The sequence below is a fragment of the Neocloeon triangulifer genome, unplaced genomic scaffold (assembly GCF_031216515.1).
Source record: "Neocloeon triangulifer isolate White Clay Creek 2 clone unplaced genomic scaffold, ASM3121651v1 ptg000017l, whole genome shotgun sequence".
NCBI lineage: Eukaryota > Metazoa > Arthropoda > Insecta > Ephemeroptera > Baetidae > Neocloeon > Neocloeon triangulifer.
In genome coordinates, this window is record NW_026775559.1 from 5,622,125 (window position 1) to 5,644,015 (window position 21,891).

At 40.3% G+C, this 21,891-nt stretch overlaps 1 protein-coding gene across 10 annotated transcripts in view; it reads left to right on the forward strand.

Annotated features, from left to right (window-relative positions):
• The first annotated feature begins 6,265 nt into the window (after positions 1 to 6,265).
• The window catches only part of LOC132203337 (neuronal acetylcholine receptor subunit alpha-7-like), a 36,887-nt gene continuing 21,261 nt past the window's right edge, over positions 6,266 to 21,891 (forward strand). For 5 of the 10 annotated variants that reach the window (XM_059631052.1, XM_059631044.1, XM_059631045.1 and 2 more), the window contains exons 1-4: positions 6,266 to 6,663; positions 9,773 to 9,912; positions 17,948 to 17,992; positions 20,866 to 20,975. In XM_059631052.1, the coding sequence (XP_059487035.1) occupies positions 6,582 to 6,663; positions 9,773 to 9,912; positions 17,948 to 17,992; positions 20,866 to 20,975 (377 nt within the window). In that variant the 5' untranslated portion in view covers positions 6,266 to 6,581. Of the gene's footprint in view, positions 6,664 to 9,772; positions 9,913 to 17,947; positions 17,993 to 18,523; positions 18,569 to 20,865; positions 20,976 to 21,891 lie in introns of all 10 variants that reach the window. The other 5 variants (XM_059631042.1, XM_059631048.1, XM_059631043.1 and 2 more) reach the window with 1 other exon arrangement.

A 21,891-nucleotide genomic window follows, 5' to 3' on the forward strand; every position in this document is an offset into this window, starting at 1 on the left:
GCAAATTACTCAATTTTATTATTTAAATTAAGAAATTTTCTTCTTTTTCTTTAATTCTATACAATTATTCTTTTATCTTTAAAAATTATTTAATCATGATAAATTATTTTCAAATTAATGCATTATAAAAAATTGATTACTTCATCTCTTCATTCTGGTCGGATACCAGCATGCATATGTTCTATCAAATCTTATTTCAAATTAACCACCAATAATACATTTATATAATACGCTTGTAGACAATAGAATCTTAGTGTAAAAAGAAAATTTTCTAATTTCTAAAGAATTAATAGTATTTTGAACTCTAAATGTATAATTAATTTTATTTATTGTTACCTGAAATCTGGATGTGTTCGGATGTGTTATTGACAAAATAAGTAAGCTACCCTTGAAATATATAAATTTTTCATTTCATTCATACCCATTCAAATTTCCAAAATTCCATAGCCGCCACTGATGGTGAGGTGTGCAAGTTATTAAAATCCAAAATCCGTCCGAAACGTGGATATGCGCGCGCGGCAGCTCTTTGTGCGTGTCCCGAGCAGTGGGATTTGCATCTTGTTGAAATTCAAATCGTTTGACAATTTGCAGCGGGGAAAGGGTGAGAAACACCATCATCCGCTCTCTCTGCGGAGCCGACACACAAATTACATAATAAACCCACGGCTCCGCACTTGAATTGCTCCAAATTACTGCTAAATGGCTCTCCGGTGCGGCCGTCAAATTGATCCAACAATTATTTAACGAGAGCAGCTCGTCGCTCGCTCCACTTTTGACAATTTATCGCGCCACGTTTGTTTCGTTTCCAGCCAATGTATTAATGTTGAATTTAATTACACGAGAAGGGGTCGTGCGATAATTATTGTTGTTTGCGGATTTCACATCAAAAGTACATCAGAGCCAGCCAGGCCTGGTGCACACGCGACGACAACGATGATGGCCTGTTTGTTTGGCGGTTTTGCGAAACAAGCCCGCAACTTTCCATCCACGAGTTCAGAATTCTCTGAAGACTTGCCAAACTACCACCATCAAAGGCGAAACAAGAACTACCGACAAACGGCTCATTTTTCAAATATTTGATATCGAAAAGTTTGCCGAACCGCAAATTGCTAAACACTTCTGCACGGCGCCCCCTCACTAATATGCGCAATGCAAACTTTTCAAATTACACATAAACGAGCGGTGCAAATAAATTTGCAGCGATTCTAATTAAATTTCTAGGCGGCTGAGCGGAATCCGATACGCGATGAAATTAATTAAATCCTAGGAAAGCAGTAGTTCCGGGAAGAACAGCGCAGTTAAGTGCAATAAAGAGACGACCCACGCGAAATGTTTAATGTAGTGCACGAAATTGAATGAAAAGCTCGGCTAATAGCGAGATAAACCGATTCCTAGAACAATCACGTCGTTGATATGCAACTTCCGAGAAGGCGGCTCGGTTGAAATATCCAAAACAGTGTCATCACGCAAATGAGCCGGAGCAAGACATAAATTCGGTGCAGCCCACCAGCCCAAGGGGAAACCGAGATTGTCGTAAAAATAAACTGGTCTCTGCTTTTCATTAGGAGGCTTGTGAAGAGCATCAAGCTGGGGCGTATCCGAGGGGCGGAATGTCAAGCGGGGAGTTACTTATCAGTGATGTTCTCTTTTCAATTCTATTCCTCAAATGAAGCCAAACAAAGAAAGGCGGGTTGAAAAAAAATACTGCATTGGCCTTTTTTTAGATGCTTAAATGAAAGTGACCCGGCTAATTTTATTCTGATGGCTGCCAAACTTAAACAAATGTGAAGAAAAGAGAGAATAAAAACAAGGATACCCTAAATTAAAATGAAAATGTGGCTAATTGGACTAAAATAATGAGTTTTCAAAGACAGATATTAAAAAATAGATGGATAAAGTTGATATCTTGTGATCGTCCAATGGAGTTGACAAAAAAAATATATGATACGTAATACTAACTTTACTTTAAATTTTTATAATCATAATTAACTTTGTTGCATAATATATAATAATTTATTATTTGATAGATATTTCATTTTCTCATACTCGGCCAAATTTAAACCCGCCGCTAATTCGCCACTCGCGTTCAGCGCAAAAGTAATTATTTTTTTACGTTTAAAGACTGCGAAAATTTTAAATTTTAAGAATTCAAAATTTCACCTTTGGTAGGTAATAAAAAAATTGTATTTTGGTATTCTTATACATATTAATTAGAAGCGGAATAATTAACGTTTCCGCACAATTATTTTTCATTACTTATTAAATAAATATGTACACTATAATTTAAAAATAAAAATTAATCTCTATATAAAATGTGTCGATGTAGAATTGGAAATTGATGTCTTCATAATATCTTGCTGCTTTCAACAGTTCGTGTACGAACAATATAGAGTATGTATTCGTGTATTTGCAAAAAGGAAAGTTGATGAAAGAAACTTCGGAAGTGAGTCGATGTATCTCCAAAGAAAAAAAAGCGTGCAATTCATGAATCCCAGCACGAAAGAACCTTCTTCTTTAGTTTTCTTTTCCATTATTTGTGATGCGTCTTCGTGCCTCCTCAATTTTCCCCTCTTGCCGTAACCGGAGAGGATAGATTCAGCGTAGGCGTGAGACCGAGAAGAAGAAGTAGAGCCGGTTGCATAATATCCTGTGGCTGTCGGCAGTGTGAGAGAGAGCCGTAGTGGGTGAATAAGTGAATGAACACGATCCGCCGATGGAGGCGGGATGGAGCAAAGGTGCTCGGATAAATTTGTGAATAAACGATCAAGAAGTGCTCGAGTGAGTCAGTCGTCTTGGAGACACGGGGCGGGTGGGTGGGCCAGGAAATGGGGATGAATGAAAACGACGAGAGCAAGCCGGAGTGGCATCGGAAAGAGCCGAGCCAGGTGCTTCACGACTAATTAAGAAAACAACTTTCGCCCTCTCGCCTGAGCAGCAAACAATATAATTATGTAATTTAACCGGCGTAAATTTTCGAGAAAACTGCTACAAACTTTTCCCGTTTAAAAATCATTTTGCAGTGATTCTCAGAAGGGAAAATGAATTTTTTTCAATTAAAATTATATGTTCCTTTAAAAAAGAAATGTATGAAATACACAAGGTTGGCAACAGTTTTCATACAAAGAAGAAGAGGAGCGAGAGAAGATTCCTCTCTGGCTCACACAATTAAAAAACCTCTTTTGTTTCGCAACTGTACAAATTCAAAACAAAAGCGTGGCAACGGTATATATATGATATTGCCCAAATTACAGCAACAAAGACCGCACGTGGAATGTATAATTCCCCTCTTTAAAAAAAAGAGAGACACACTTTCTCGTTTCCAGCCTACTTGCCCCATTTCCTAATTACCTGCTTAATATTAATTAAGCCCACCCGTTTGCCAGCAGGCAGAAGTGCATCAGAGCTGAACAATAAGGCACTTGACTGTCAAGTTATAAAACGAGGCATTCACCCCTTTTTACCCCTCGCGCTCTCTTTCCCGTTGAAACTTGATCTCTCTCGGTGAAAAACGAGCAGAAGTCCCCCTGCCCCGTCAAGAGAGCGTTTTGCGCTGTTTGTGTCACCAGGCAGAGCATTTTTATCGATTGGTTTTTTCCCTCACTTTTATTTTTCAAAATAAGGAAATTGGCACAAGGAGCAAAATAAGCGGCGGCTCGGTTGCGCAGATTATTTCGGGGCGACCGGCGGCGGAAACCGAGAGAGCGGCAACGGCGGCGGGTCCTTCAACTTTAATGGGCTGCAGCCCGTGCGAATATTGATTTAATGCACGACGGTGTGTAAAATTAAGGTCTTCCTACTGTCGGTGCGACCGCCGCCGCCGCATCCGAATCGGCCCGACGAAATTAATAAACCGCTGCATGACGAACAGCAGATGCCAGCCTGGAGAGCCCTTTCTTGATGACTCATCAATTTTCCACATGCCAGAAGATCTCCGGCCGCTCGCTGTTGCAGCTCCCTTGATAATGCAACGCCGGCAGAACTCGATCTCGCCCAGAAAATGTATCACTGCTTTTCGAGGATGTTAGGCAGATTGATTTCCATCGGAATTAGCGCGAGACGCGCGAACGAGCCGGCTCGAATGGCGCGCGGCCAAATCAAATTACCACACGAATTATTCTTCAGGCGAACTGGAATGACAGTCAATTTGATATAGCTGCTCCTAATGATCAAATTTTAACTGAATGACCTTATATAAAAACTTTTTGAATTTTTCTTATTTAAACCTTTTTAATTTTAAATTAAAAAATCAATTTATTGCAAACAAATTGTGTCTCAGTAGAAAAAATTTTAGTTAGTGTAAAATAGTGCTGCTATTGTAAATTCAAGGTTATTTCTAATAATTTTAAATAAGCAATTTTTAATATTTAAATTTGGTTTAAAATTCAAGAATAAAATGGTAAAAACCTAAAAATAGACACATGAGAACAATGTACCAAATAATATTATTAAAAGTTTTTAACATTACATGAACAGTCTTCTTTGTGGCTAATATGGTGTGGAGATTTAATTAGCAACAAATATTTTCATAATGGTTATTTGAAAATGTGAATGATTTAATTTGCTCTTATCCCCATAGTGAAATTTTTAATAATTAATATTTTTTTGCTTTAAACTAAATTATTTTGGCTGAAATCTGTTTTGCAGCACTTTTTTAATATGCTATAGGGAAAAATAAGTTTGCAAATGGACTGCTTTTCCAGTCATTTGGCGGAGCCCACTGTTTTTTTTTTTTTTTGACACACGCACGTAAAAGTTTTAAATTCCATGGCGAGCAGAGAGTGCGAGAGAGAGCCGCGCGCGCACTTTATGGAGTGCATGCATTTAGTGGGTGGGCGTCGAATTTGCAATTCTAGGAGCGAGCGAACCTACATCGATTTATCTGCCGCGACTTTTATTACGATGATAATAAAGTCCGTTTCACTGAAGAAAGAAGAAGCGTGAATATTATTTTTCCATGAAATTCTCCACACTTGACTTTACGGCCGGCCGTATAATAGCTCATTTTACAGCCTCGCTCGCTACTGATCTGGATTGTTGCGTGCAAAATGTATCTGGCTGAAATTTCGGCGCTGGCATTGTAATGAGTTATTGATAGCCGTTGAAAATCACATTATTGCAAGCAGAGAGCGGTGTGTGGCGAATAAAAAAAATGAGCGAAACATTCGGCATTTGCGTGGCAACTAATCAATATTTAATTTTGCACCATCGGTCTCTCTCTCTCTCTCTCACACACACACACACACACACACACACACAAACTGGTTCCAGAGAAAAAGAGCAAACACGCGCCAGGGATGGATGGTGCTTTTTATTCACCCGCTATGGCACACGCGTATTTAGATTTTTCAACAATATGGTGGTAAAACGAGAGAGCGAGAGAGAGAGGCCGTGTATGCGTTACGTTCATAACTCGGCCTGTGCAGAATCACTGGGTACATACATAATGATTTACGCAAGGCTGGAGAGGAGCTGTGCGGTGGCTTCAGAGAAGAAGGTTGGTTGGATCGCACCAAGTGATGAAAATGGGGGACGGGAATGTGGAGTAGAGCAGCAGTAGCGGCGGCGGCGGGCGCAAAATTCGAGGGAAACAAACGTGCATGCGGCACATTGAGAGAGCGCCTGCAGAGAGAAAGCAGAGAGCAGAGAGAGCGAGCCAATACAAAAATTTTCGAGGCTGCTTCAATATTTGCGCTGGATTGCTAATGTGCTCGGGAAAAAAGCGGCAGAATTGAGCTCGTTACTTTTATAATTAGTGCACTGCCGCACAGTGCTCGTTTGGCCAGGACGGAAGCGACCCGACATCCGCTCATCTCTAGAGTGGGTACATATTTGCGAGCGACTGGGTCACGTCTGTGAATGTGTGTGTGCAGTGCAGTGCAATCGCTGCACAAACACCATTCAAAATGCAAAACTGCCAAATGATCCAATTAATGAAAGCGCCAACGGTGGAGCGAAAAAAAAATTAAAAAATAAAAATCGCAGGGGAAGTTTGAAAGCAGCCAGGGGGCGACTGCAGCACGCAAACTAGATGCAGGCGCCTAATTAAATAAAAAGAGCATTAGGGGGACCGTGTGCATAATTCGGCGGGTGAAACATGGCCGGTCCGAGCGAAGAAGCAGCAGCGGCGGCGGCGGCGGCAGCGGACGATTCGACGCCGCGCTTCGAGTCCATTGGTTGGCGGCGGCCGAGACTGCGCTCTCCAAATATTGATCCGCGTAATGTAGCAGCTAGAGCAGAGCAGCAAGCCTGGCGAGCAGGGCATCGGGCCCCTGGTAAAGCTGTCTGCAAGGAGAGCAAGAGGAATCAACATCATCGGCGCGGCCATTCCAGCACCAACATGGCTCTCATCTGCACCCTGCTTAGCTGCTGACCGCGGCCATTTTTGCTCCTTCCCCAGCAAGAGAAGGTCGGTCAGTGGGGCCGAGTCCTCCAAATGACGAGTTGAGGCTGCTTCGGCCCCGGGTGCAGCGCGATCGGGTTGTTCCTTTCTCTTCTCCTTGGTTCTGTCCTCAAGATCACCACTGCCTTGCAACGCACGCGACCACGGTGGCTGCTGTCGTCGTCGTCATCGCCCAACAATAATGTCTCCACCTGGAAGACGGCGATACTATATTTGGCCTGTCCGAATCGCCTTACTCGTTGTCTGCCTCTCACTTCCACATGGTAAGTGGCATGTACTTTTATTTTATTTTTTTAACGCTGGAGAGTGTAGTGTGTCCCGCGGGGCCTCGCACCAGTCTCGAAAATCGCTCAATAAAGCAGGTGAACGATATACGAGCGGGCCTCGAAGACCGCCTGCGACTCGGGCCGCACTTTATGGCACGCTTATTTTACGATCGCTATCACAAGACAATCGGCTGTTGCGCTGCCTGCAAAGATAAAAATTACGAGTCGCCCGCTTTTTCTCGCTCTCTCGTGCAACCCTTTATGGCCCACTCGCCAGCCTCAATTAGTTGGCCTGCTTTATCCGGCACGATCCAGCCGCTTTCCCTCTGTGTATGTGTTTTGTGCCGTCAATCTCGAATGGATTTTATCTCTGGGGGGATGTATTTCTGCACATGTAAATGGCCCTCCGCAAAACAATCGCTTTTAGCTAACAGGTTCCTCTCGCCGCGCTCTCCCCCTTTCTTTCTTGTTCCACGTGCACAGATTCTCGTCTCTCTTGATGTGTTGCAGCTTTTTTATTATCTGGAAAAAAAAACAAGCAGAGGTAAAACTAGTTTTTTTTTTTAATTATTCACGAGAAGCAATTACACGCGGACTCTCGTCGTTTAAATTCGGCGAGAGTTGGGACTTGTGCAATTTTAATTGCGAAAGAATCCGGGAACAAAAGTCGCCTTTTTAGCTCGAGTTGCTGCTGTCCATTGTTCGCGGCGCGCTGCTTTTGTCCGCTCGAAAAGGCGTCTCGCGAGTAAGGTTAATTCCTACAGGCACCTGCAAAAAACATAAATACTGAAATATTTTGCGCATTGTTTGGCGTGCCCCGGGGCGGCCGCCGCCGCACAAAGAAATGCACAAAGCGCGAAGAAATCGCCCGCTGCATAATGTTTGTGTTTGGCAAATAAGTGTGCATGCATGTATGTATGCAACCATTTTGTCTTATGTGCTTGTTGTGGTTGCATACCTAATGCTTCTGCAGGCGCTCCGCTCGCTCGCAAGCTGACGCGCTCGGACGTGACATCTCAGCGGAAGCCACAAAATTTGATTTTATGACCGTTTCTCCGAATGGGCCAGCGTAAAATTTTATAATTCAACCCTCACGTAGCAACTGTATTTTTGGGTTTCATCCTCGTTTTAACTATTAGCCCAGTCATAAAAAAATAATGGGAGCTTTACAAACCAGCCAAGCACTAAAATGTTTTCACCTGAATAAAAAATAAAAAATGTGCGCCGAAGAAAGCCGAGTAAATACATAATTTTGCCCAGGGTTAATACTAAAATGTTGAGCCCCGCTAGGAATAGTTTATTAGTTTTGAGCCTGTAGGCAAGGCGTGGTCCCCTCGTTTTAGAGAAAGTCCCGAGGCAGTTCAGCTGTTTGAAAGCCAAGCAGCGCGTCAACAACGCGGGGGTTTCATTCTTAAACACATGATCTCCTTCCTGCACACTTGAATGGCTGCATATATGGTGCACACCAAAAAAGCGCAACGTTTATCAGAGCAAGCCACGAGGGGACAACAAAAAACGCAAGCGCCATCAGATTTCGTCCCAGCACGCTCTAATTTGGCGGTGATCTGCGAGTGCTAAATTATCGGAGAGGAAAGAATTCACCCCTGCATGTTTTGCGGGGGAATGCGTAATAAGGTCACCAAAATGTGCGCCGCGAGCAGTTTTTTTTTCATTTGTTATACGTCGCAGCTAAAAACATCTCACCCCTTTTTTCGAGGTATGATTTACGATCAAAAACGGTGCTTTATTAAAAATTATTCAGACCTCTATTGATATCTTGACGTCTGAATTAATGGCGAATTTGGATAAGGGCAGTTAATTTCGGCGGGTGATCGATGTCAGGCATTTTTCCCACGTCCGCAGAGTATAATAAATAATACGCACATTTCGTTATTTTCCCCTTGCGCTGCTTAAATAGCAATTTTTCTCCGGCTTATTAGATTGATACGCTATAAAGATTAAGTTAATTCTTCGTTACCTGAAAGTCCCAAAACTATTTTTGAGAAATCTAAACAAAAAATCTTATTTATTTAAAAATTCTATCATCGCTGCCGTTTTAAATTTGCAATGTTTATCAAAATCAGATCTTTAAATTTCAGTTTTGATGAGGATAATCATTCTAAAATTTGTTGAAAAAGAAATTTTCTTATTTTGTACTGGGCTCGTTGTTGTGGATAGGGTATGGTATTTTTAATCTCGCAAGTTTAAGAATAATTCTTTGTAATGATGGTGCCTTATTATCCAACAGTTGAACAATTCAATGTCTTCATCCCAATAATAATTAATTAATTTACAATATTTAGATATTTTTGTAACAACTCAAAAATACAGCAAAAATAATTGATTTAAAATTTTGGCCGGAGTCATAGGAAAAATTTAAAAAAAATCAAAATATAAGTATTTTATTTATTTACATATTATTAATTTTTTTTACTGATTTGTAAGATTTAATTTTTCTGTCGGTTTTCAAATAAAGTAACTTAACAGGGAAAAAAATTAATTTTATGAAGTTAAATAATTGTATATATGTATTTACTTTTTTACTTGTGACGTGATAATGACGTAATTTCGCTCGAACTTTATATTTCAATTGTTGTTCATTCAGCGACGTTCGTTCGCGCGAACTTCAATCGTGGACTACCTATTTATTACACCACGCGCGAGGCGCCTCCTGTTGCGGTTGCATTTCTTGGCACGATTCGGTAGTCAAAAGAGCCGATTGACGCTCATTCGTGCTTGCTCGAGTAAGTAAATTCGGCGTAATTCAGCGTCGCGTACACACGTCAGTTATTAAAAAAGAAAGCGCCTCTCAGCCCGCCGTATAAGGGGTTTTGCACACCAATACAAGGGTGGAAAAAGTTGAAACTCTTTTGTTTTTGCTCGCGAGCTGCACGAGTTGAGATTTTTATGATGCGTCGAGAGCTCCTTCAGCGGCACACAAAGCCCGACCCTGCCGCGAAAAAATGTAAATTTGCGCTAAAAGCATTTTCATATACACACTCTGAAAAGTAGGCGGGCAAAAAATACACTAACTGTCAGTCGATGTATAGTAGTGGTGGCTGAAATGGAGGGAAAAAAGATCAATCGTTCTTCTTTTCTGTTGCAGAATCTCACCAAGGGCCTCACGAAAAGAGACTGTTACACCAATTGCTAGACCACTACAACGTGCTGGAAAGACCTGTGGCCAATGAGTCGGACCCACTGCAACTAAGTTTTGGCCTCACGCTCATGCAAATCATAGACGTGGTAAGATTTTCTCGTATTTCCCAACCATTCACACGCGATCGGGGGCCAAATGATTTCGCCGCGGCAAACAAACAGAAGATGCTCATGTTCAAACACGAACTCCTCCTTTGCACCCTCTCGGAGTTTGCGAAACCGCAATCTTGAGCGAGTCGGCGGCTTCGAATCCGAGACTTGATTATTTGCTTAAGGGGCGTGTGACGACTCGCAGATCAATTACATTTCCTCGCTTCAGGCCGCGCGCCCGGTCGAAATTAAAAAGGTCTCGAAATTAGTTTCCAGAGAGCCGTGGCGAGGCCAAGTGAAAAACGCACGTCGCACAGACGACACCGTCTCCGCCGCTCCTTCCTTTCAAAGCGCTTCCGTGCATTGAAAAGAAGGAGCCCGCACTGAAATTTTTATCTGGGAGACGGTGGAAATTATCACTTGAGCTTCGACCCTGGCAAGTCGTGTTGTGAAAAGGAGGTGCACATTGGGGTCGCATATGGCTGGGGGAAGATTTCTGAACTCGAAACCTAACATTTGAAGTATTCACTGATGGATTTTGAGTAATATTGTTAGGTGCAAACCTATTTATATATTTATTTCTTATCAATTAAGCACATTAGAGACGTTTTACTGCGTTCTACCAAAAAAAATTTTACGATATTTGATCATGAAAAAATTGTTGTTATTGTTCATGTGTCCACATTGTTACAATACATTGTTTACACTAAATTCTTGAAAAAAATTTATTAAAAAAAAGCAATTGTTGGACAAAACGTCAACATCACTAGCAAGAATTTTGCTGAAACTTCCAAGATCAAAAAAATCCCCTCCGCCGCAGTGAATTAATAATTTATTAATAAAATTAAATTGCGTACCAAAAATTTTTCTGTAAACAAATAATATTTAATTTTTATAGGAATTTTTATTTAAATCTTAAAATTATTGAAAAAAATCATTTTGAATATATTATTAATGAGTATTATTAAAAAGCCTCGGAAAAATATTTATATAAATAGGAAAAGAAAATCCCTCTATCGTAGTAAAACGTCTCTTTGGATCCGAACGTTCACCTCCTTCGCCGCGAACATAGGCATCTTCAAGCCACGCAATTTCGTTTTTATTTTCCATGTTTATCCAAATAGTTTTTCACGACCGTGATTGTGATTCGTCCTGAGAAGACACCAAACGTTACCGGCTGGCTTAAATAATGACAAAAAGTGAAACAGAACCGACACCCCTCTAACTAAATGCAAATCAAAGTCGACCAGCCGCAGACAGATCTAAATAGACAGACTGATAGTTACAGCCTAGCAAGACAAATTGATTCACTCGTCGCGAACTAAAGAGAGAGCGAAGGAACGAGAGCGCATTTATCATGTCAAATCGGCACACAAGTAGGATGCAACAAATGAGCGGCGGCCCTTTTGTGTGTGTGATCGGGGCCGGAAGGAAGCCGGCAATGCCATCGCACCCGCCGCCCAACCCACATTCAATTTAGCATAATCGCTGGAAAAAGCAGCAAGTTAAGAGTCTTTTTTGGGCGAGGGGGCGCGCGAAACACGTTTTCAAGGCGGCCCTTCCTCCTTTATGCACATCCGAATAACCAGGGAGTGGATGTTGCGCTTTATTACTATTCGAAAATGCCGTCGTTGCTCTCTTTCATGCAGCTTAATATGTACCACTACTGTGGTGAAACAAAAAATGTAGGTCATCACAATGACAGGCCATTGTACTTGTTATCCTCACTCATTATGCCCGCTCTGTGAATATTGAAAATGAAACCGCCGCTGCAGAATCGGCTGGGTGATTATCGAGCGGCGCCGCGGATCTTTTTTTCCTCCGCCGGCGTGTGTATACGTGTTTGCCAGGGAATAATATTGTCGCTGGCAGAAGCAACCTTTTGATTATTTTCTAGTTAACGTCCGATTTGGTAGATTAATCGAAAAACAGTCCTGCAGACTTTTTATCCGAACGCAACTGTTGATAAATTGACGCTTCATTGATCACGTCCAAACGTCTGCAGCAATCAATGAACTCCCTTTCACACATTGTTCCGACTTTTCTTCTTTTCCCTTTCATTTCGGTGGTTTGTCCCGAGCTGAATTATTGATTGTGCTCCCCACGTACGTGCATGCATGTGCGAGGATAAATATACCAAGTGTCGGTGCTCATTCACATAAACTGACTGGCAGAAGAGGGACGAGCCAGAGAGAAAGAGGAGCACAATCCGCAGATGAAAAATGATGTGGCAATCGCCCTTAAGCTAGAGCTATCTGCAGCTCTATCAATAATGCAAACGCTCCGGACCGACGGGGAATTTCGAAGATTGCCCACACCGAGAGAATATCCGCAGCAGCAGCAGAATTTCACTGCTGGCTTTTAAACCAGTCGCAGCGGACCATTAGCTAAATTATCAGATCTCCGCCTCCCACTCTCTTTTAATAAATATCAAAGGTAGAGCTAAAAAAAAATGCGTTCTGATTTATACATCGGGGGTTAGCTGGAACTGAGCAAATACATCAAAGGCTGACTGATTTTCCTCCCCCTGTGCTTTTTCTTTTAATTAAATTTTGTGTGTGTGTGCGGAGCTTATTGATTAGAGAGGTTGGCGTCAGGTGAAAAAAGGGAAAAATAATAATTTAGATGCAAATGAATGAATGAATTCTCGGCCGCAATTACGTTGTATGAATATTCACCAGTCCATTGCGAATTAATTTTTTTACACGGGGGGTGCAAACGTGGACGTGAGTAGATTAGCAACTTATTAAAACCAACTGGTTAAAATTCAGCAGACAATCTGGCAAACAGCATTTTTATTCAGGGGGGAGGGTAGGGAGGGATGGAGACGAAATATCGTCGCGCGCCTTGTTTGCAGCAGACGAAAATTAAATTTTTTTCCAAGGGCGCAGAAAAAATTCCTCAGTGCCGTCATAAAAGCGGAAAACTCGCACCGCCATTTTCACCAAAGCAGAAACCTTTATCCCTGAGAGTTTATGGGTGGTCGCATATGATGACAGCGGCCCAGCTCGCTCACTCTCTCGGTGCTGGCGGAGATGCTCGCCGGCTGATACACCCCGAGCTATTTTGTATGCGAGTCGCCAAGTGTTAAAAATTTATACCTCCGCAGCTTATGCATAATAAAGGCGAGAGGGGCAAATATATTTACGCCAATCATTGCTTTCTGCTTGCCCGCCGGGTCGAGCGCCGAATAATAAAAATAAACAGAGATGCGAATCGGTCTTTCTCGGAACGTGCCACTGCCAACTGTTAGTTGCCCGCTTGCTTCATCACGAATTGATCCCGCGCCGCCATAAATCACCGGCGTGAAACGCGATATTCCCCATCTGTTCGCAGAAATTGACACCCCTTCTTTGGAATTAGGCCGGAGAAAAATGGATTCTCGGTGGAATAAATCACGGCGGAAAAGCGAGAATGTGATACGGCGGTTAAACGGAAATTGATGGAAATGTGAAAGTAAATTGCTTTCACAGGGCGATCTTTGAGCCGAGAGCAGCTCAAACGTTTGCAAATCAAATAGCTTCGCATTCAATGAAATCGCGTTTCAAATTGAAGAAGATAATTTAAATAAAAATGGAAATCAATTTTTATTGACGTCAGATGATGAAATTAATTTTAGTATATCATTTTTTTTTTTGCCTTCTTCGACTAGATTTCAATTAATGGCAAATCACTTCATTCAACATTTAGAATTCTGACTGATTGTAATTTTTAAATTTATTTCAATTAGAATTGATTTTAAAAACAGATTGCCCCTCTGGATTAAAATTGGTTAAGTTATTTCTGCCCTCAAACCGAAAATGAGTGGGGCGTGGTTTTTTCCACATTCAGGGGTTAATTTGCTCGCGCGCTTCAGATTTGAGATCCCGGCGGATTCTAATTTTATCCGTTTTTTAAAGCACGCACTCGAGATCGTTTCACTTTCGGCGCGACAACAAAAGGGTTCGAGCGTAATCAGAGAGTGGATTAGGCGCGGCGGCATTTTTATTATATTCTTTTCATTCACAAGTGGTTGGGTTGGTTGGTTGGTTTCTTTGGGGTCGCAGCGGCAAAATTGCGAGAACCGCTCGCAGAGCGAGCGGCGTGTGTGCTTTGCAACAGAGCTAGTTTGCGGGCGCAACGCCAGTTGGCAGTAGGGCTTTGGAAAAAGTGGTCGGGAAAAATCAATAGTGTGTTGATTGGGATGCTGTGTGCTGTAGCTGCTGGCTCGTGTAGGGGTGTTCCGACCCAGACGCGAGCGGAGGGAACGGGAGGCCCCGCAGTTAGGTTGCCGTTTCAGCCCAACCCCCTCCCTCATCCCTGCCCGCCGTGCAGCCGAGGCCTATGTGTATGGATTTTCCAGGCGCAGGAAAATCAAAATTTGTATGCGTTCCCGAGTGAGCGCATTCTTTCCACGCGGCCCCCCTAACCTATAATCGTCTTTGTGCAGCAGCTCTCGATCGGGGGCACGGCTCACGGGGCGCGTGCAAGTGCGGTGCATTTGGGTCAGGAGAGCAGAGCGCGGCCGGGCTGTGCGGAATTTACGGCTCCGAGCGGCAAAGATTCTTCCCTTTTGTGCCTGGGAAAATTGGTTTCTTATCTGATTTTCATAAAAAAAGAGCGAGAAAATAACGAGATGCGCTGCCTTTAATTTCAATTTGCGAAAGAAAGCGACCTGACAAACTCCATTTTCTAGGAATTTACTTTTTAAAGGGATCGCAACACATAAAAGATTATAAGAGCACAATTTTTTTTTCAAACTTCTTTTTTAAATTATTGATAATTTGTATTTATGCTTTTGCAGTATTCATAAAAAGTAAATGCATAAAAACTACAATAAATTTCAAAATGATTATCGATAATTTTTCTTTTGGATCAGCTAAAATAATTGCGTAAATTAGTTATGTTTTTAGATCCTAAAAAATATAATATAAATTTAAACACCAACATTTCTTTAAGAATTTTTAAAATTATGAACATATTGGTTTTTATCACTCTGGAAATTAAGTTTCATTTTTAATCCTTGTATGGGAAGATTGAATTCCCTTTCTGACCATAACTGTAATGCAACTTGTCAATTCTAAGTACATACCTCACTCACAAGGCCGTCAAACTATGAATTCAGGGCGAGTGATTGGCCGGCAATGGCTGTGTTATCGATGGGAACGATTTTGCACCGAAGTGTGCACGCGGAGGGTGTCCAAGTGACACTGTCAAATGTCTTTCTAATCAGCAGACGGCCCCGTCTTTTACATCTATGATTCGTTATTGGATATTGGGCAGACGGTGCCGCGCCGCTGGATGGAGGAAATAAGTAGAAGCGGTGACGTCACGCTCGAAGACGACGCTTCCTCTCCATCGGAAAGCGCTGACGGCGCGCACCAAATGAATGATAATATAACTTGAGGCTGCCGATTCGCAATTACTGTGTGTGCCTCGACTTTAAAATCGATATTTATGCATGTGCCAGTTTAAGTAAGTGAGTCACACTCTCGCAATCTTGAAATCTCTGCGCCGATTGGAAAACTTTTGGCAGAGGATGAATAATGCGCGCGGCTTTGCCATATGGAATTAATGTTTGCGCCATTATCTATCTCATCACTAAGTAAGCTGCTGATTATTGTTTGAGAACTAATTTGAATTGCGATCGGATTAACTTGGAGATGCTGATCTTTGCGTTTTCCTATTGCACAAGCCACCACTTGGGTTAGATTAATAAATGTCAAAACGCCATTTGCAAGTAAACTAAATCGATTCAAACTTCAAGGAAACTAATGCCTGGGAAATTCAATCGCTTATCTATTTTTTTTTTTTTAAATAAAAATAAATAAGTGAAAGAATGGTGGCTTTAAATTTCATTTTATGATAAATAAATATTATCTTCATTTGTTTCAGATTTATGTAAAGGTCTAATAAATAGAAAAAAGGATTCATTGAATACAATTTAAAACAAGGGAATCAATCAAGAAGTTAAAAATTCTTTCAATATGTTTATGAGCAACCGTAAATTTAAAATAAATAATAATAAAAACTGAAGTTTCGGAATTTATTTAAAACAGGAACAACTTGAATTAAACTAGTTTTGAGAAGTAACTTTTAATTAAAACTTTTGAAATCATTTAGGAGTAAAAGTAATTATTTGTCTATTTCCGACTTATGTTGAAAAATCACTCTGACCATGAGTGCAATCAGAGGAATCAGAGCAGCGTTCAATCGTCGATCTATTGCCGAGTGGCTCAAGTGCCACGAGCAGGATCTAATTTCCATTTGAAGAAATGAGTGTGTCAGAGAGCAGCATTACTAAAGTCAGTTGTACTCTGCAATCGAATCGACGGACGGATCTGTGTTGGCCTAGCTATTTATTTCTCTCTGGCGAAACATGGCTGCTTCTGACAATTAAATTGGCTCGCCGTACTTAATCAGCCGTCCTGCTTTCTTCCTCCTCCCCGCGAAGAGGAGGCTGGCTTTCCCTGGCTTATGCAGTGCGGTGCAGCTGCAATTTATTTGAGCTTATTGTCGCATCTTTCGGCTCCAACGAACACACAACAGAGCCAAACAAATGACCCTCTCTTCTAATGGAGCTTATTGGCCCTGACAGCAAAAGATCGCTTCTTGAAAAGCGAATTTCCTCTTGACGGCCTTATTTATTAAATTCCTGTTTGCTCGCGCGTGCCTCTGTCTTTCTCTCATTAGCGAGAGCTGCCGGCACCAGGATCGATCATGAAAATGGGCATGCAAGTCACACACTCGTCCCTCCCGAGAGGCCGCAGCCGCATTTCCGCACGCGGCAGGCAGGGCGCGGTCCAAAGAAGTGATAAAAGAATAACAAGGTGCCGCCGCCATCGATTCGTTCTTTAAAAACGTGCACGGAGTGAAATTGTTTTGCTCCAAACACATTCGCCCGCCGTGTTGCTTTGTGCAGAGAGACGCGCGTTGACACTTGACGACCGAAATTTCATCTGCGCCATTGCTCCGACGCCCGAGACACTCCCAGAGAATTGACGTTTTTATCGGTGAAAAATGTACTGGTTGCGTGGCGAAACGTGTACATGCCCACGCATTGTATATGAATTTGGAACGCGGCCCAAAAATCCTATCATATTCAACTGTAAAGAAATAATCAAAATAATATTTAAAAATCTATCAATAATTTGTTCAAATTCCATTTTATCTATTTTTCAAGATCTTTTAATCTAATAATTACTTTAATTAGAATCAAATGATAACTTATTTTTACTACAGTATATTATAATTTCTAGAAATTTTTTTGATTTTTCAACAACATTGGAGAAACCTTTAGTAAAATGAATGAGACCAAAATTAGAACTTGCAATTTTGAAATTTTTTCCAATATTCCCTGCACGACTTGTCAGAAGGAAAAGATAAATAGATTTTATTTTTTACATTTTAAAGAGCTCCAATTCAAAGAAACTTCTAAAGCATTTTATAAACGTTCTTCTCTGCATACCAATTTAAGAGACAAAAAACGAAATCAAGATATCGACACAAAAATTTCCTATTCCAAGATAGTCAAAGTTATCTTCCATTCTTTTTGCACCACTTGTATTGGAATTGGATGCTTTTGTGTTGCTTTTTGCAGATAGCAAGCGCCACTATCTATCAATAAAATTTGCATTCGGCCTATTTCCCAGAGAGCTGCACAACTTACTTTTCTACTTACTCACGGCCCAATAAAAGTTGCGCCGATATTTTTTGCAATATTCCGAACCTTTCATCCCCGAGCTCTTTTCATTTTTCCATAAACATATCCTCGGCGAGCATGAGAAGCAAAAACTAAACTGTGTCATTCGGAAACGCCGAACACGCTCCATCTGCGATGATAAAGCTCCCTGGGCACAATTCATTTTTATATTGCTGGCCGTATCCTTCCCAAATCAAACTTTCGCAATAAAAGCCGAGCGAGCCGCGGGGATAACCGAGACATACGCTTTGAAGAGACTGGCCGATGAGTGGACTGTATCTAGGCTTAGGCTGTAATTAAGCAGATTTTTGAAACTCTGATATAAACACTTGCTACTTTTTGCTTCTACAGGACGAAAAAAACCAAATGCTTACCTCGAACGCTTGGTTAAATTTGGTAAGTGGGCAGTCAGCATTGATCTTATAATATATATCGTTTTGCTGCAGCCTATATAATATTTTCAATGTGACACGGTAGACAGCAAAGATTCTTTAAAAAACCACAACATTCAAGCAGGGCCAGCAACTCGCGTTCAAATTACAAATCACACGCAAATATAATTATACTTATTTCAAATCACGCGCGGTCGAAAACATTCTAATTAAAAATGATCAATAAAATTATAATAAAAAATTAATTGTCAAACACACGAACCTGCCCCTGATTGGATTCTCGATTGTGATTATCATTTGAGTTGAAAAAACACATCCTGGATCGCCTTAGGTTTCTTTTTGATTTTTGGGTCCTTGCGTGTGTTTTTTTGAGGTATATCGCCTTGCTGGTGCCAGATCGGGAGAGAAAATTTGTTCGCGTCTTTCCCCCGGGGGACGCTTCTCACACGCATTTGGCACCAAAAATGTTTGGTTGGTGTGAGCATTTCGATAAAGACTAACACACGCACATCTCTTCTCGTTGCATGTATATTAGGATGAGAAGAATCAGCTTCTAATAACAAACATATGGTTAAAACTGGTAAGTCAATTTAAATTCAACATTATTAAATAAAACAGAGGATAAACCAAGTTGGAACAACTCAACAAAAACGAGAGCATTTTACCTGGACTAAAAATGTGTGGATATGAATGTGGATTTTTTGATTACGATATTTTATATATAATCATCATTACAGTACCATTTTATATTATATATGATGATCATCTCTTCCGTTTTCTCTCCTCCTCTCTTTTTTGCACTGCCCGCACTTGAACGAGAACCGAATGAGGATAAGACGAGTTTGCTTTTTCTGCAGATTTGCAGCTATTCAAGGGGCAAAACAACTTTATTTATCCTCAAGAATATAAAAATATTTTTACTAATATTACTCTTATAATTCACTTATGATTTATTATTTTTGTTTTTGCTTTCCATATCCCATGAGTTATATATTTTTACTACTAACATTTTATTCCTTTTTATATCTACACAAATTATTATTATATATTATTACAAAAGAGAGAGTATACTTGGAGAAAAGCATGTTGACATCAAGACGAGTGCAGTGTTAAGTTTCGTCTTGCCCCGCCTGAACAAGCCAAAGTTACTTACTGTATTTCAATATATATTATTATATAAAATCTACTTCCTTTTCATTTCCACTAAAATGACGAATTTTTGTTCCAATTCTCAAATAAACTCCTTGCAATAGTCCGTAGGAAAATTTAAACAAGTTTTTTATACTTTTCGAGAGAGCATATCATTTTTCATAAAGCAAAAAGCAAAAATATTATACTGCCTGAGTTGCATCTTTTGTTCAAGTTTTAAGGATTTCAGATAATTAACTCGGGTTATTAATTCAACAAAATCTCACGTCAAATTTTCTCAATACCTTTCAATGCTGCAGAGCAAAAAAAAATTATATATATACAGACTTTTAAATCTATTTCTGGAGAAGAATTCATACTTGAAGTTCAGCTAACAATCTGAATCCTACTGCGCCCCTCTTTTTCAGTTTACCTATGTTCTTTTCGTTTCAATTATTAACATAACGGACCGAAACTCGCGGTGTTTTATTACTTTCCTGTTTTTTCAAAAAAATTAAAATGCCATTAAAACATTCATCCACACACATGAACCAACTACTGTAAATCACAAGTGCTAATAAAATTTTTAAATAAACTCTCTTCATTCTAACCTAATTAAACCATGAAAGATTCTTGCTGCGTCTCAGCAAAACGCAAAATTAAGCGTCAATAAACAAGCGAAAAATTCCTAATTGTTTTCTAGGAGAGACTGCGTTTCAATGATATTATACATATACTCTTTTAGATTTTTGCCCTTTCTCTCATCTGCACGAAACGATATAGCTGCAGGTTGCTAATTATTCGCATGCAGTATTTTCGTTGGAGTGTTTTATACTTTGTGTTGTTTGGTAGTGTTGTGTTCGCATGCGATTTTCAAAAAATAATGATTTCCGCTATTATCAAATAATGTTCAATGTCGGCCGAAGGGTCGTTTTTGTTACAACTTAGGTTTAAGGCCTAAATTATAAGTTCAGTTTAGAGAGAAGGAAGGGAAAATCCGCAGCACTTGATTCGCTGTAACGCTGCAATTTGTGCAAAAATGATATTTCAAAAACAAGGAAATTTATTTCAATTTGGGGGCTGAAATGGTGATTGAATTTACACAAAAAAAATCCAAGCACCAATGACAGCCATGTTTAAAGAATTAGGTGAGTATCAGTTGTGCAAAACTGTGTGTAACATTTAATTCTTGAATTAATATCACAAATTGCAGTTATTTCCGGATTCTCGTCTTGTTTTTTGCGCTTTTAATTACTGTCTGCAAAGTGCGCCTGTAGTAACTACCCAACCCCAAATAATAAATTTCTCCCTACAAACACCTCTCTTTCACAATATACATAGAAGAAATTCAATAATCGTGATAAATTTGCACGAGCCATTTCATTAATTCAAAGTAGTTGAGAGTTCATAGTTTCTAATGAGTAGATCTTTACTCCAATGGCATCTGCGCATTTTCCCTTCCTTGACGAGGACTGCGAAGTTCAGTCCTGTGGTGCTCGGAAATCAAGCTTGACCGCATTTTTGCCATTTGCTCTCTCTCTCTCTTTTCTCTCTTTTAAGTTTGAATTTAATATTTCCACCTCTTGAGAGAAATCGCGCAGTATCCAGCTTTATTTCTGAGAGCACTCTCTCTCAAAGTAAATTTCAAACACTTAGTTTTACAAAAAAAAAAAAAAAAAAAAAAAAAAAACTCGAAAACGAGCCCATTTCACTTGCCCTACTGACGAGCCTCCTGTCCGCATCGTGTAGGAGTGGAACGATGTCAACTTGAGGTGGAATTCGTCTGAGTATGGCGGCGTCAAGGACCTTAGGATCCCTCCTCACCGCATTTGGAAACCCGACGTGCTCATGTACAACAGGTATGCAACCGGCGACACACGCTCTTTTTCCTTTTTCCACTACTTTCCACAACGAGCAGGTTTCAGTCAGTTTTGCTGAGCGGCAGAGTAATTTTTTTTCTATTATCATTTTTTGTAACGTCGACAGTGGCGCTTTTGTAGAACCATTTTTGCCAGCTACTCAGCAAGTTGTTTTTCCACACATTTTAATTTGTATTAGTTGATTGTAGAGTAGATGAAGTTTTTTTTACTTCCAGCAGGTCGGTTTTTGAGCTTTTTGTCAGGCTATGTACTGTACTATGGCAGAATCATCTTTTTTTTTCGTCATTAATTTTCAGTGAGGTGACGCAAAAGTTTTTGGTGGAAATAAATAAATACACACAGACGTTTTTGTTCTCACAAATATAAACCAATCGATATTTAACTAAATCTTGATGTAAATGCTGAAATAATTCCGAGTGCGTTGCAGTTAAATAAAGTTGGTGCTGAGGGTCTGATCGCAAGGTTTGTATGTAGATCTCGTGAATAGCAAACCAAATTTGGAACTCGTCGACTAAATTCTCACACACAAAAGCAAGACGTACATTAATCGGGTAACGTGTTTTTTTGGTTTGCTATGTGATCTTCTCACAGCTTCGTTTTAGAATAATAGAGCCTTAAAAAATACGCAATTAATCATTAAAAAAATTCTAACCACAAACCGGTTTCCAAAACGAACTGGTTGGATTAAAAAAAATCATACATACACATTAATTATTTCCATTTAATTTGCTGACTTAATGTAAATATCACGTAGTTTTGAGCCAGCGACTGATTATTCCCGTTTGCAAGTTTATTGCACTCGGGAATGGCGAGTCGAGTCATTAATTTTTTGAAATTAGAGCAGATGATTTCCACTAACCCGCTTTGCTTCACCCTTAAATGGACCCTTAAACCC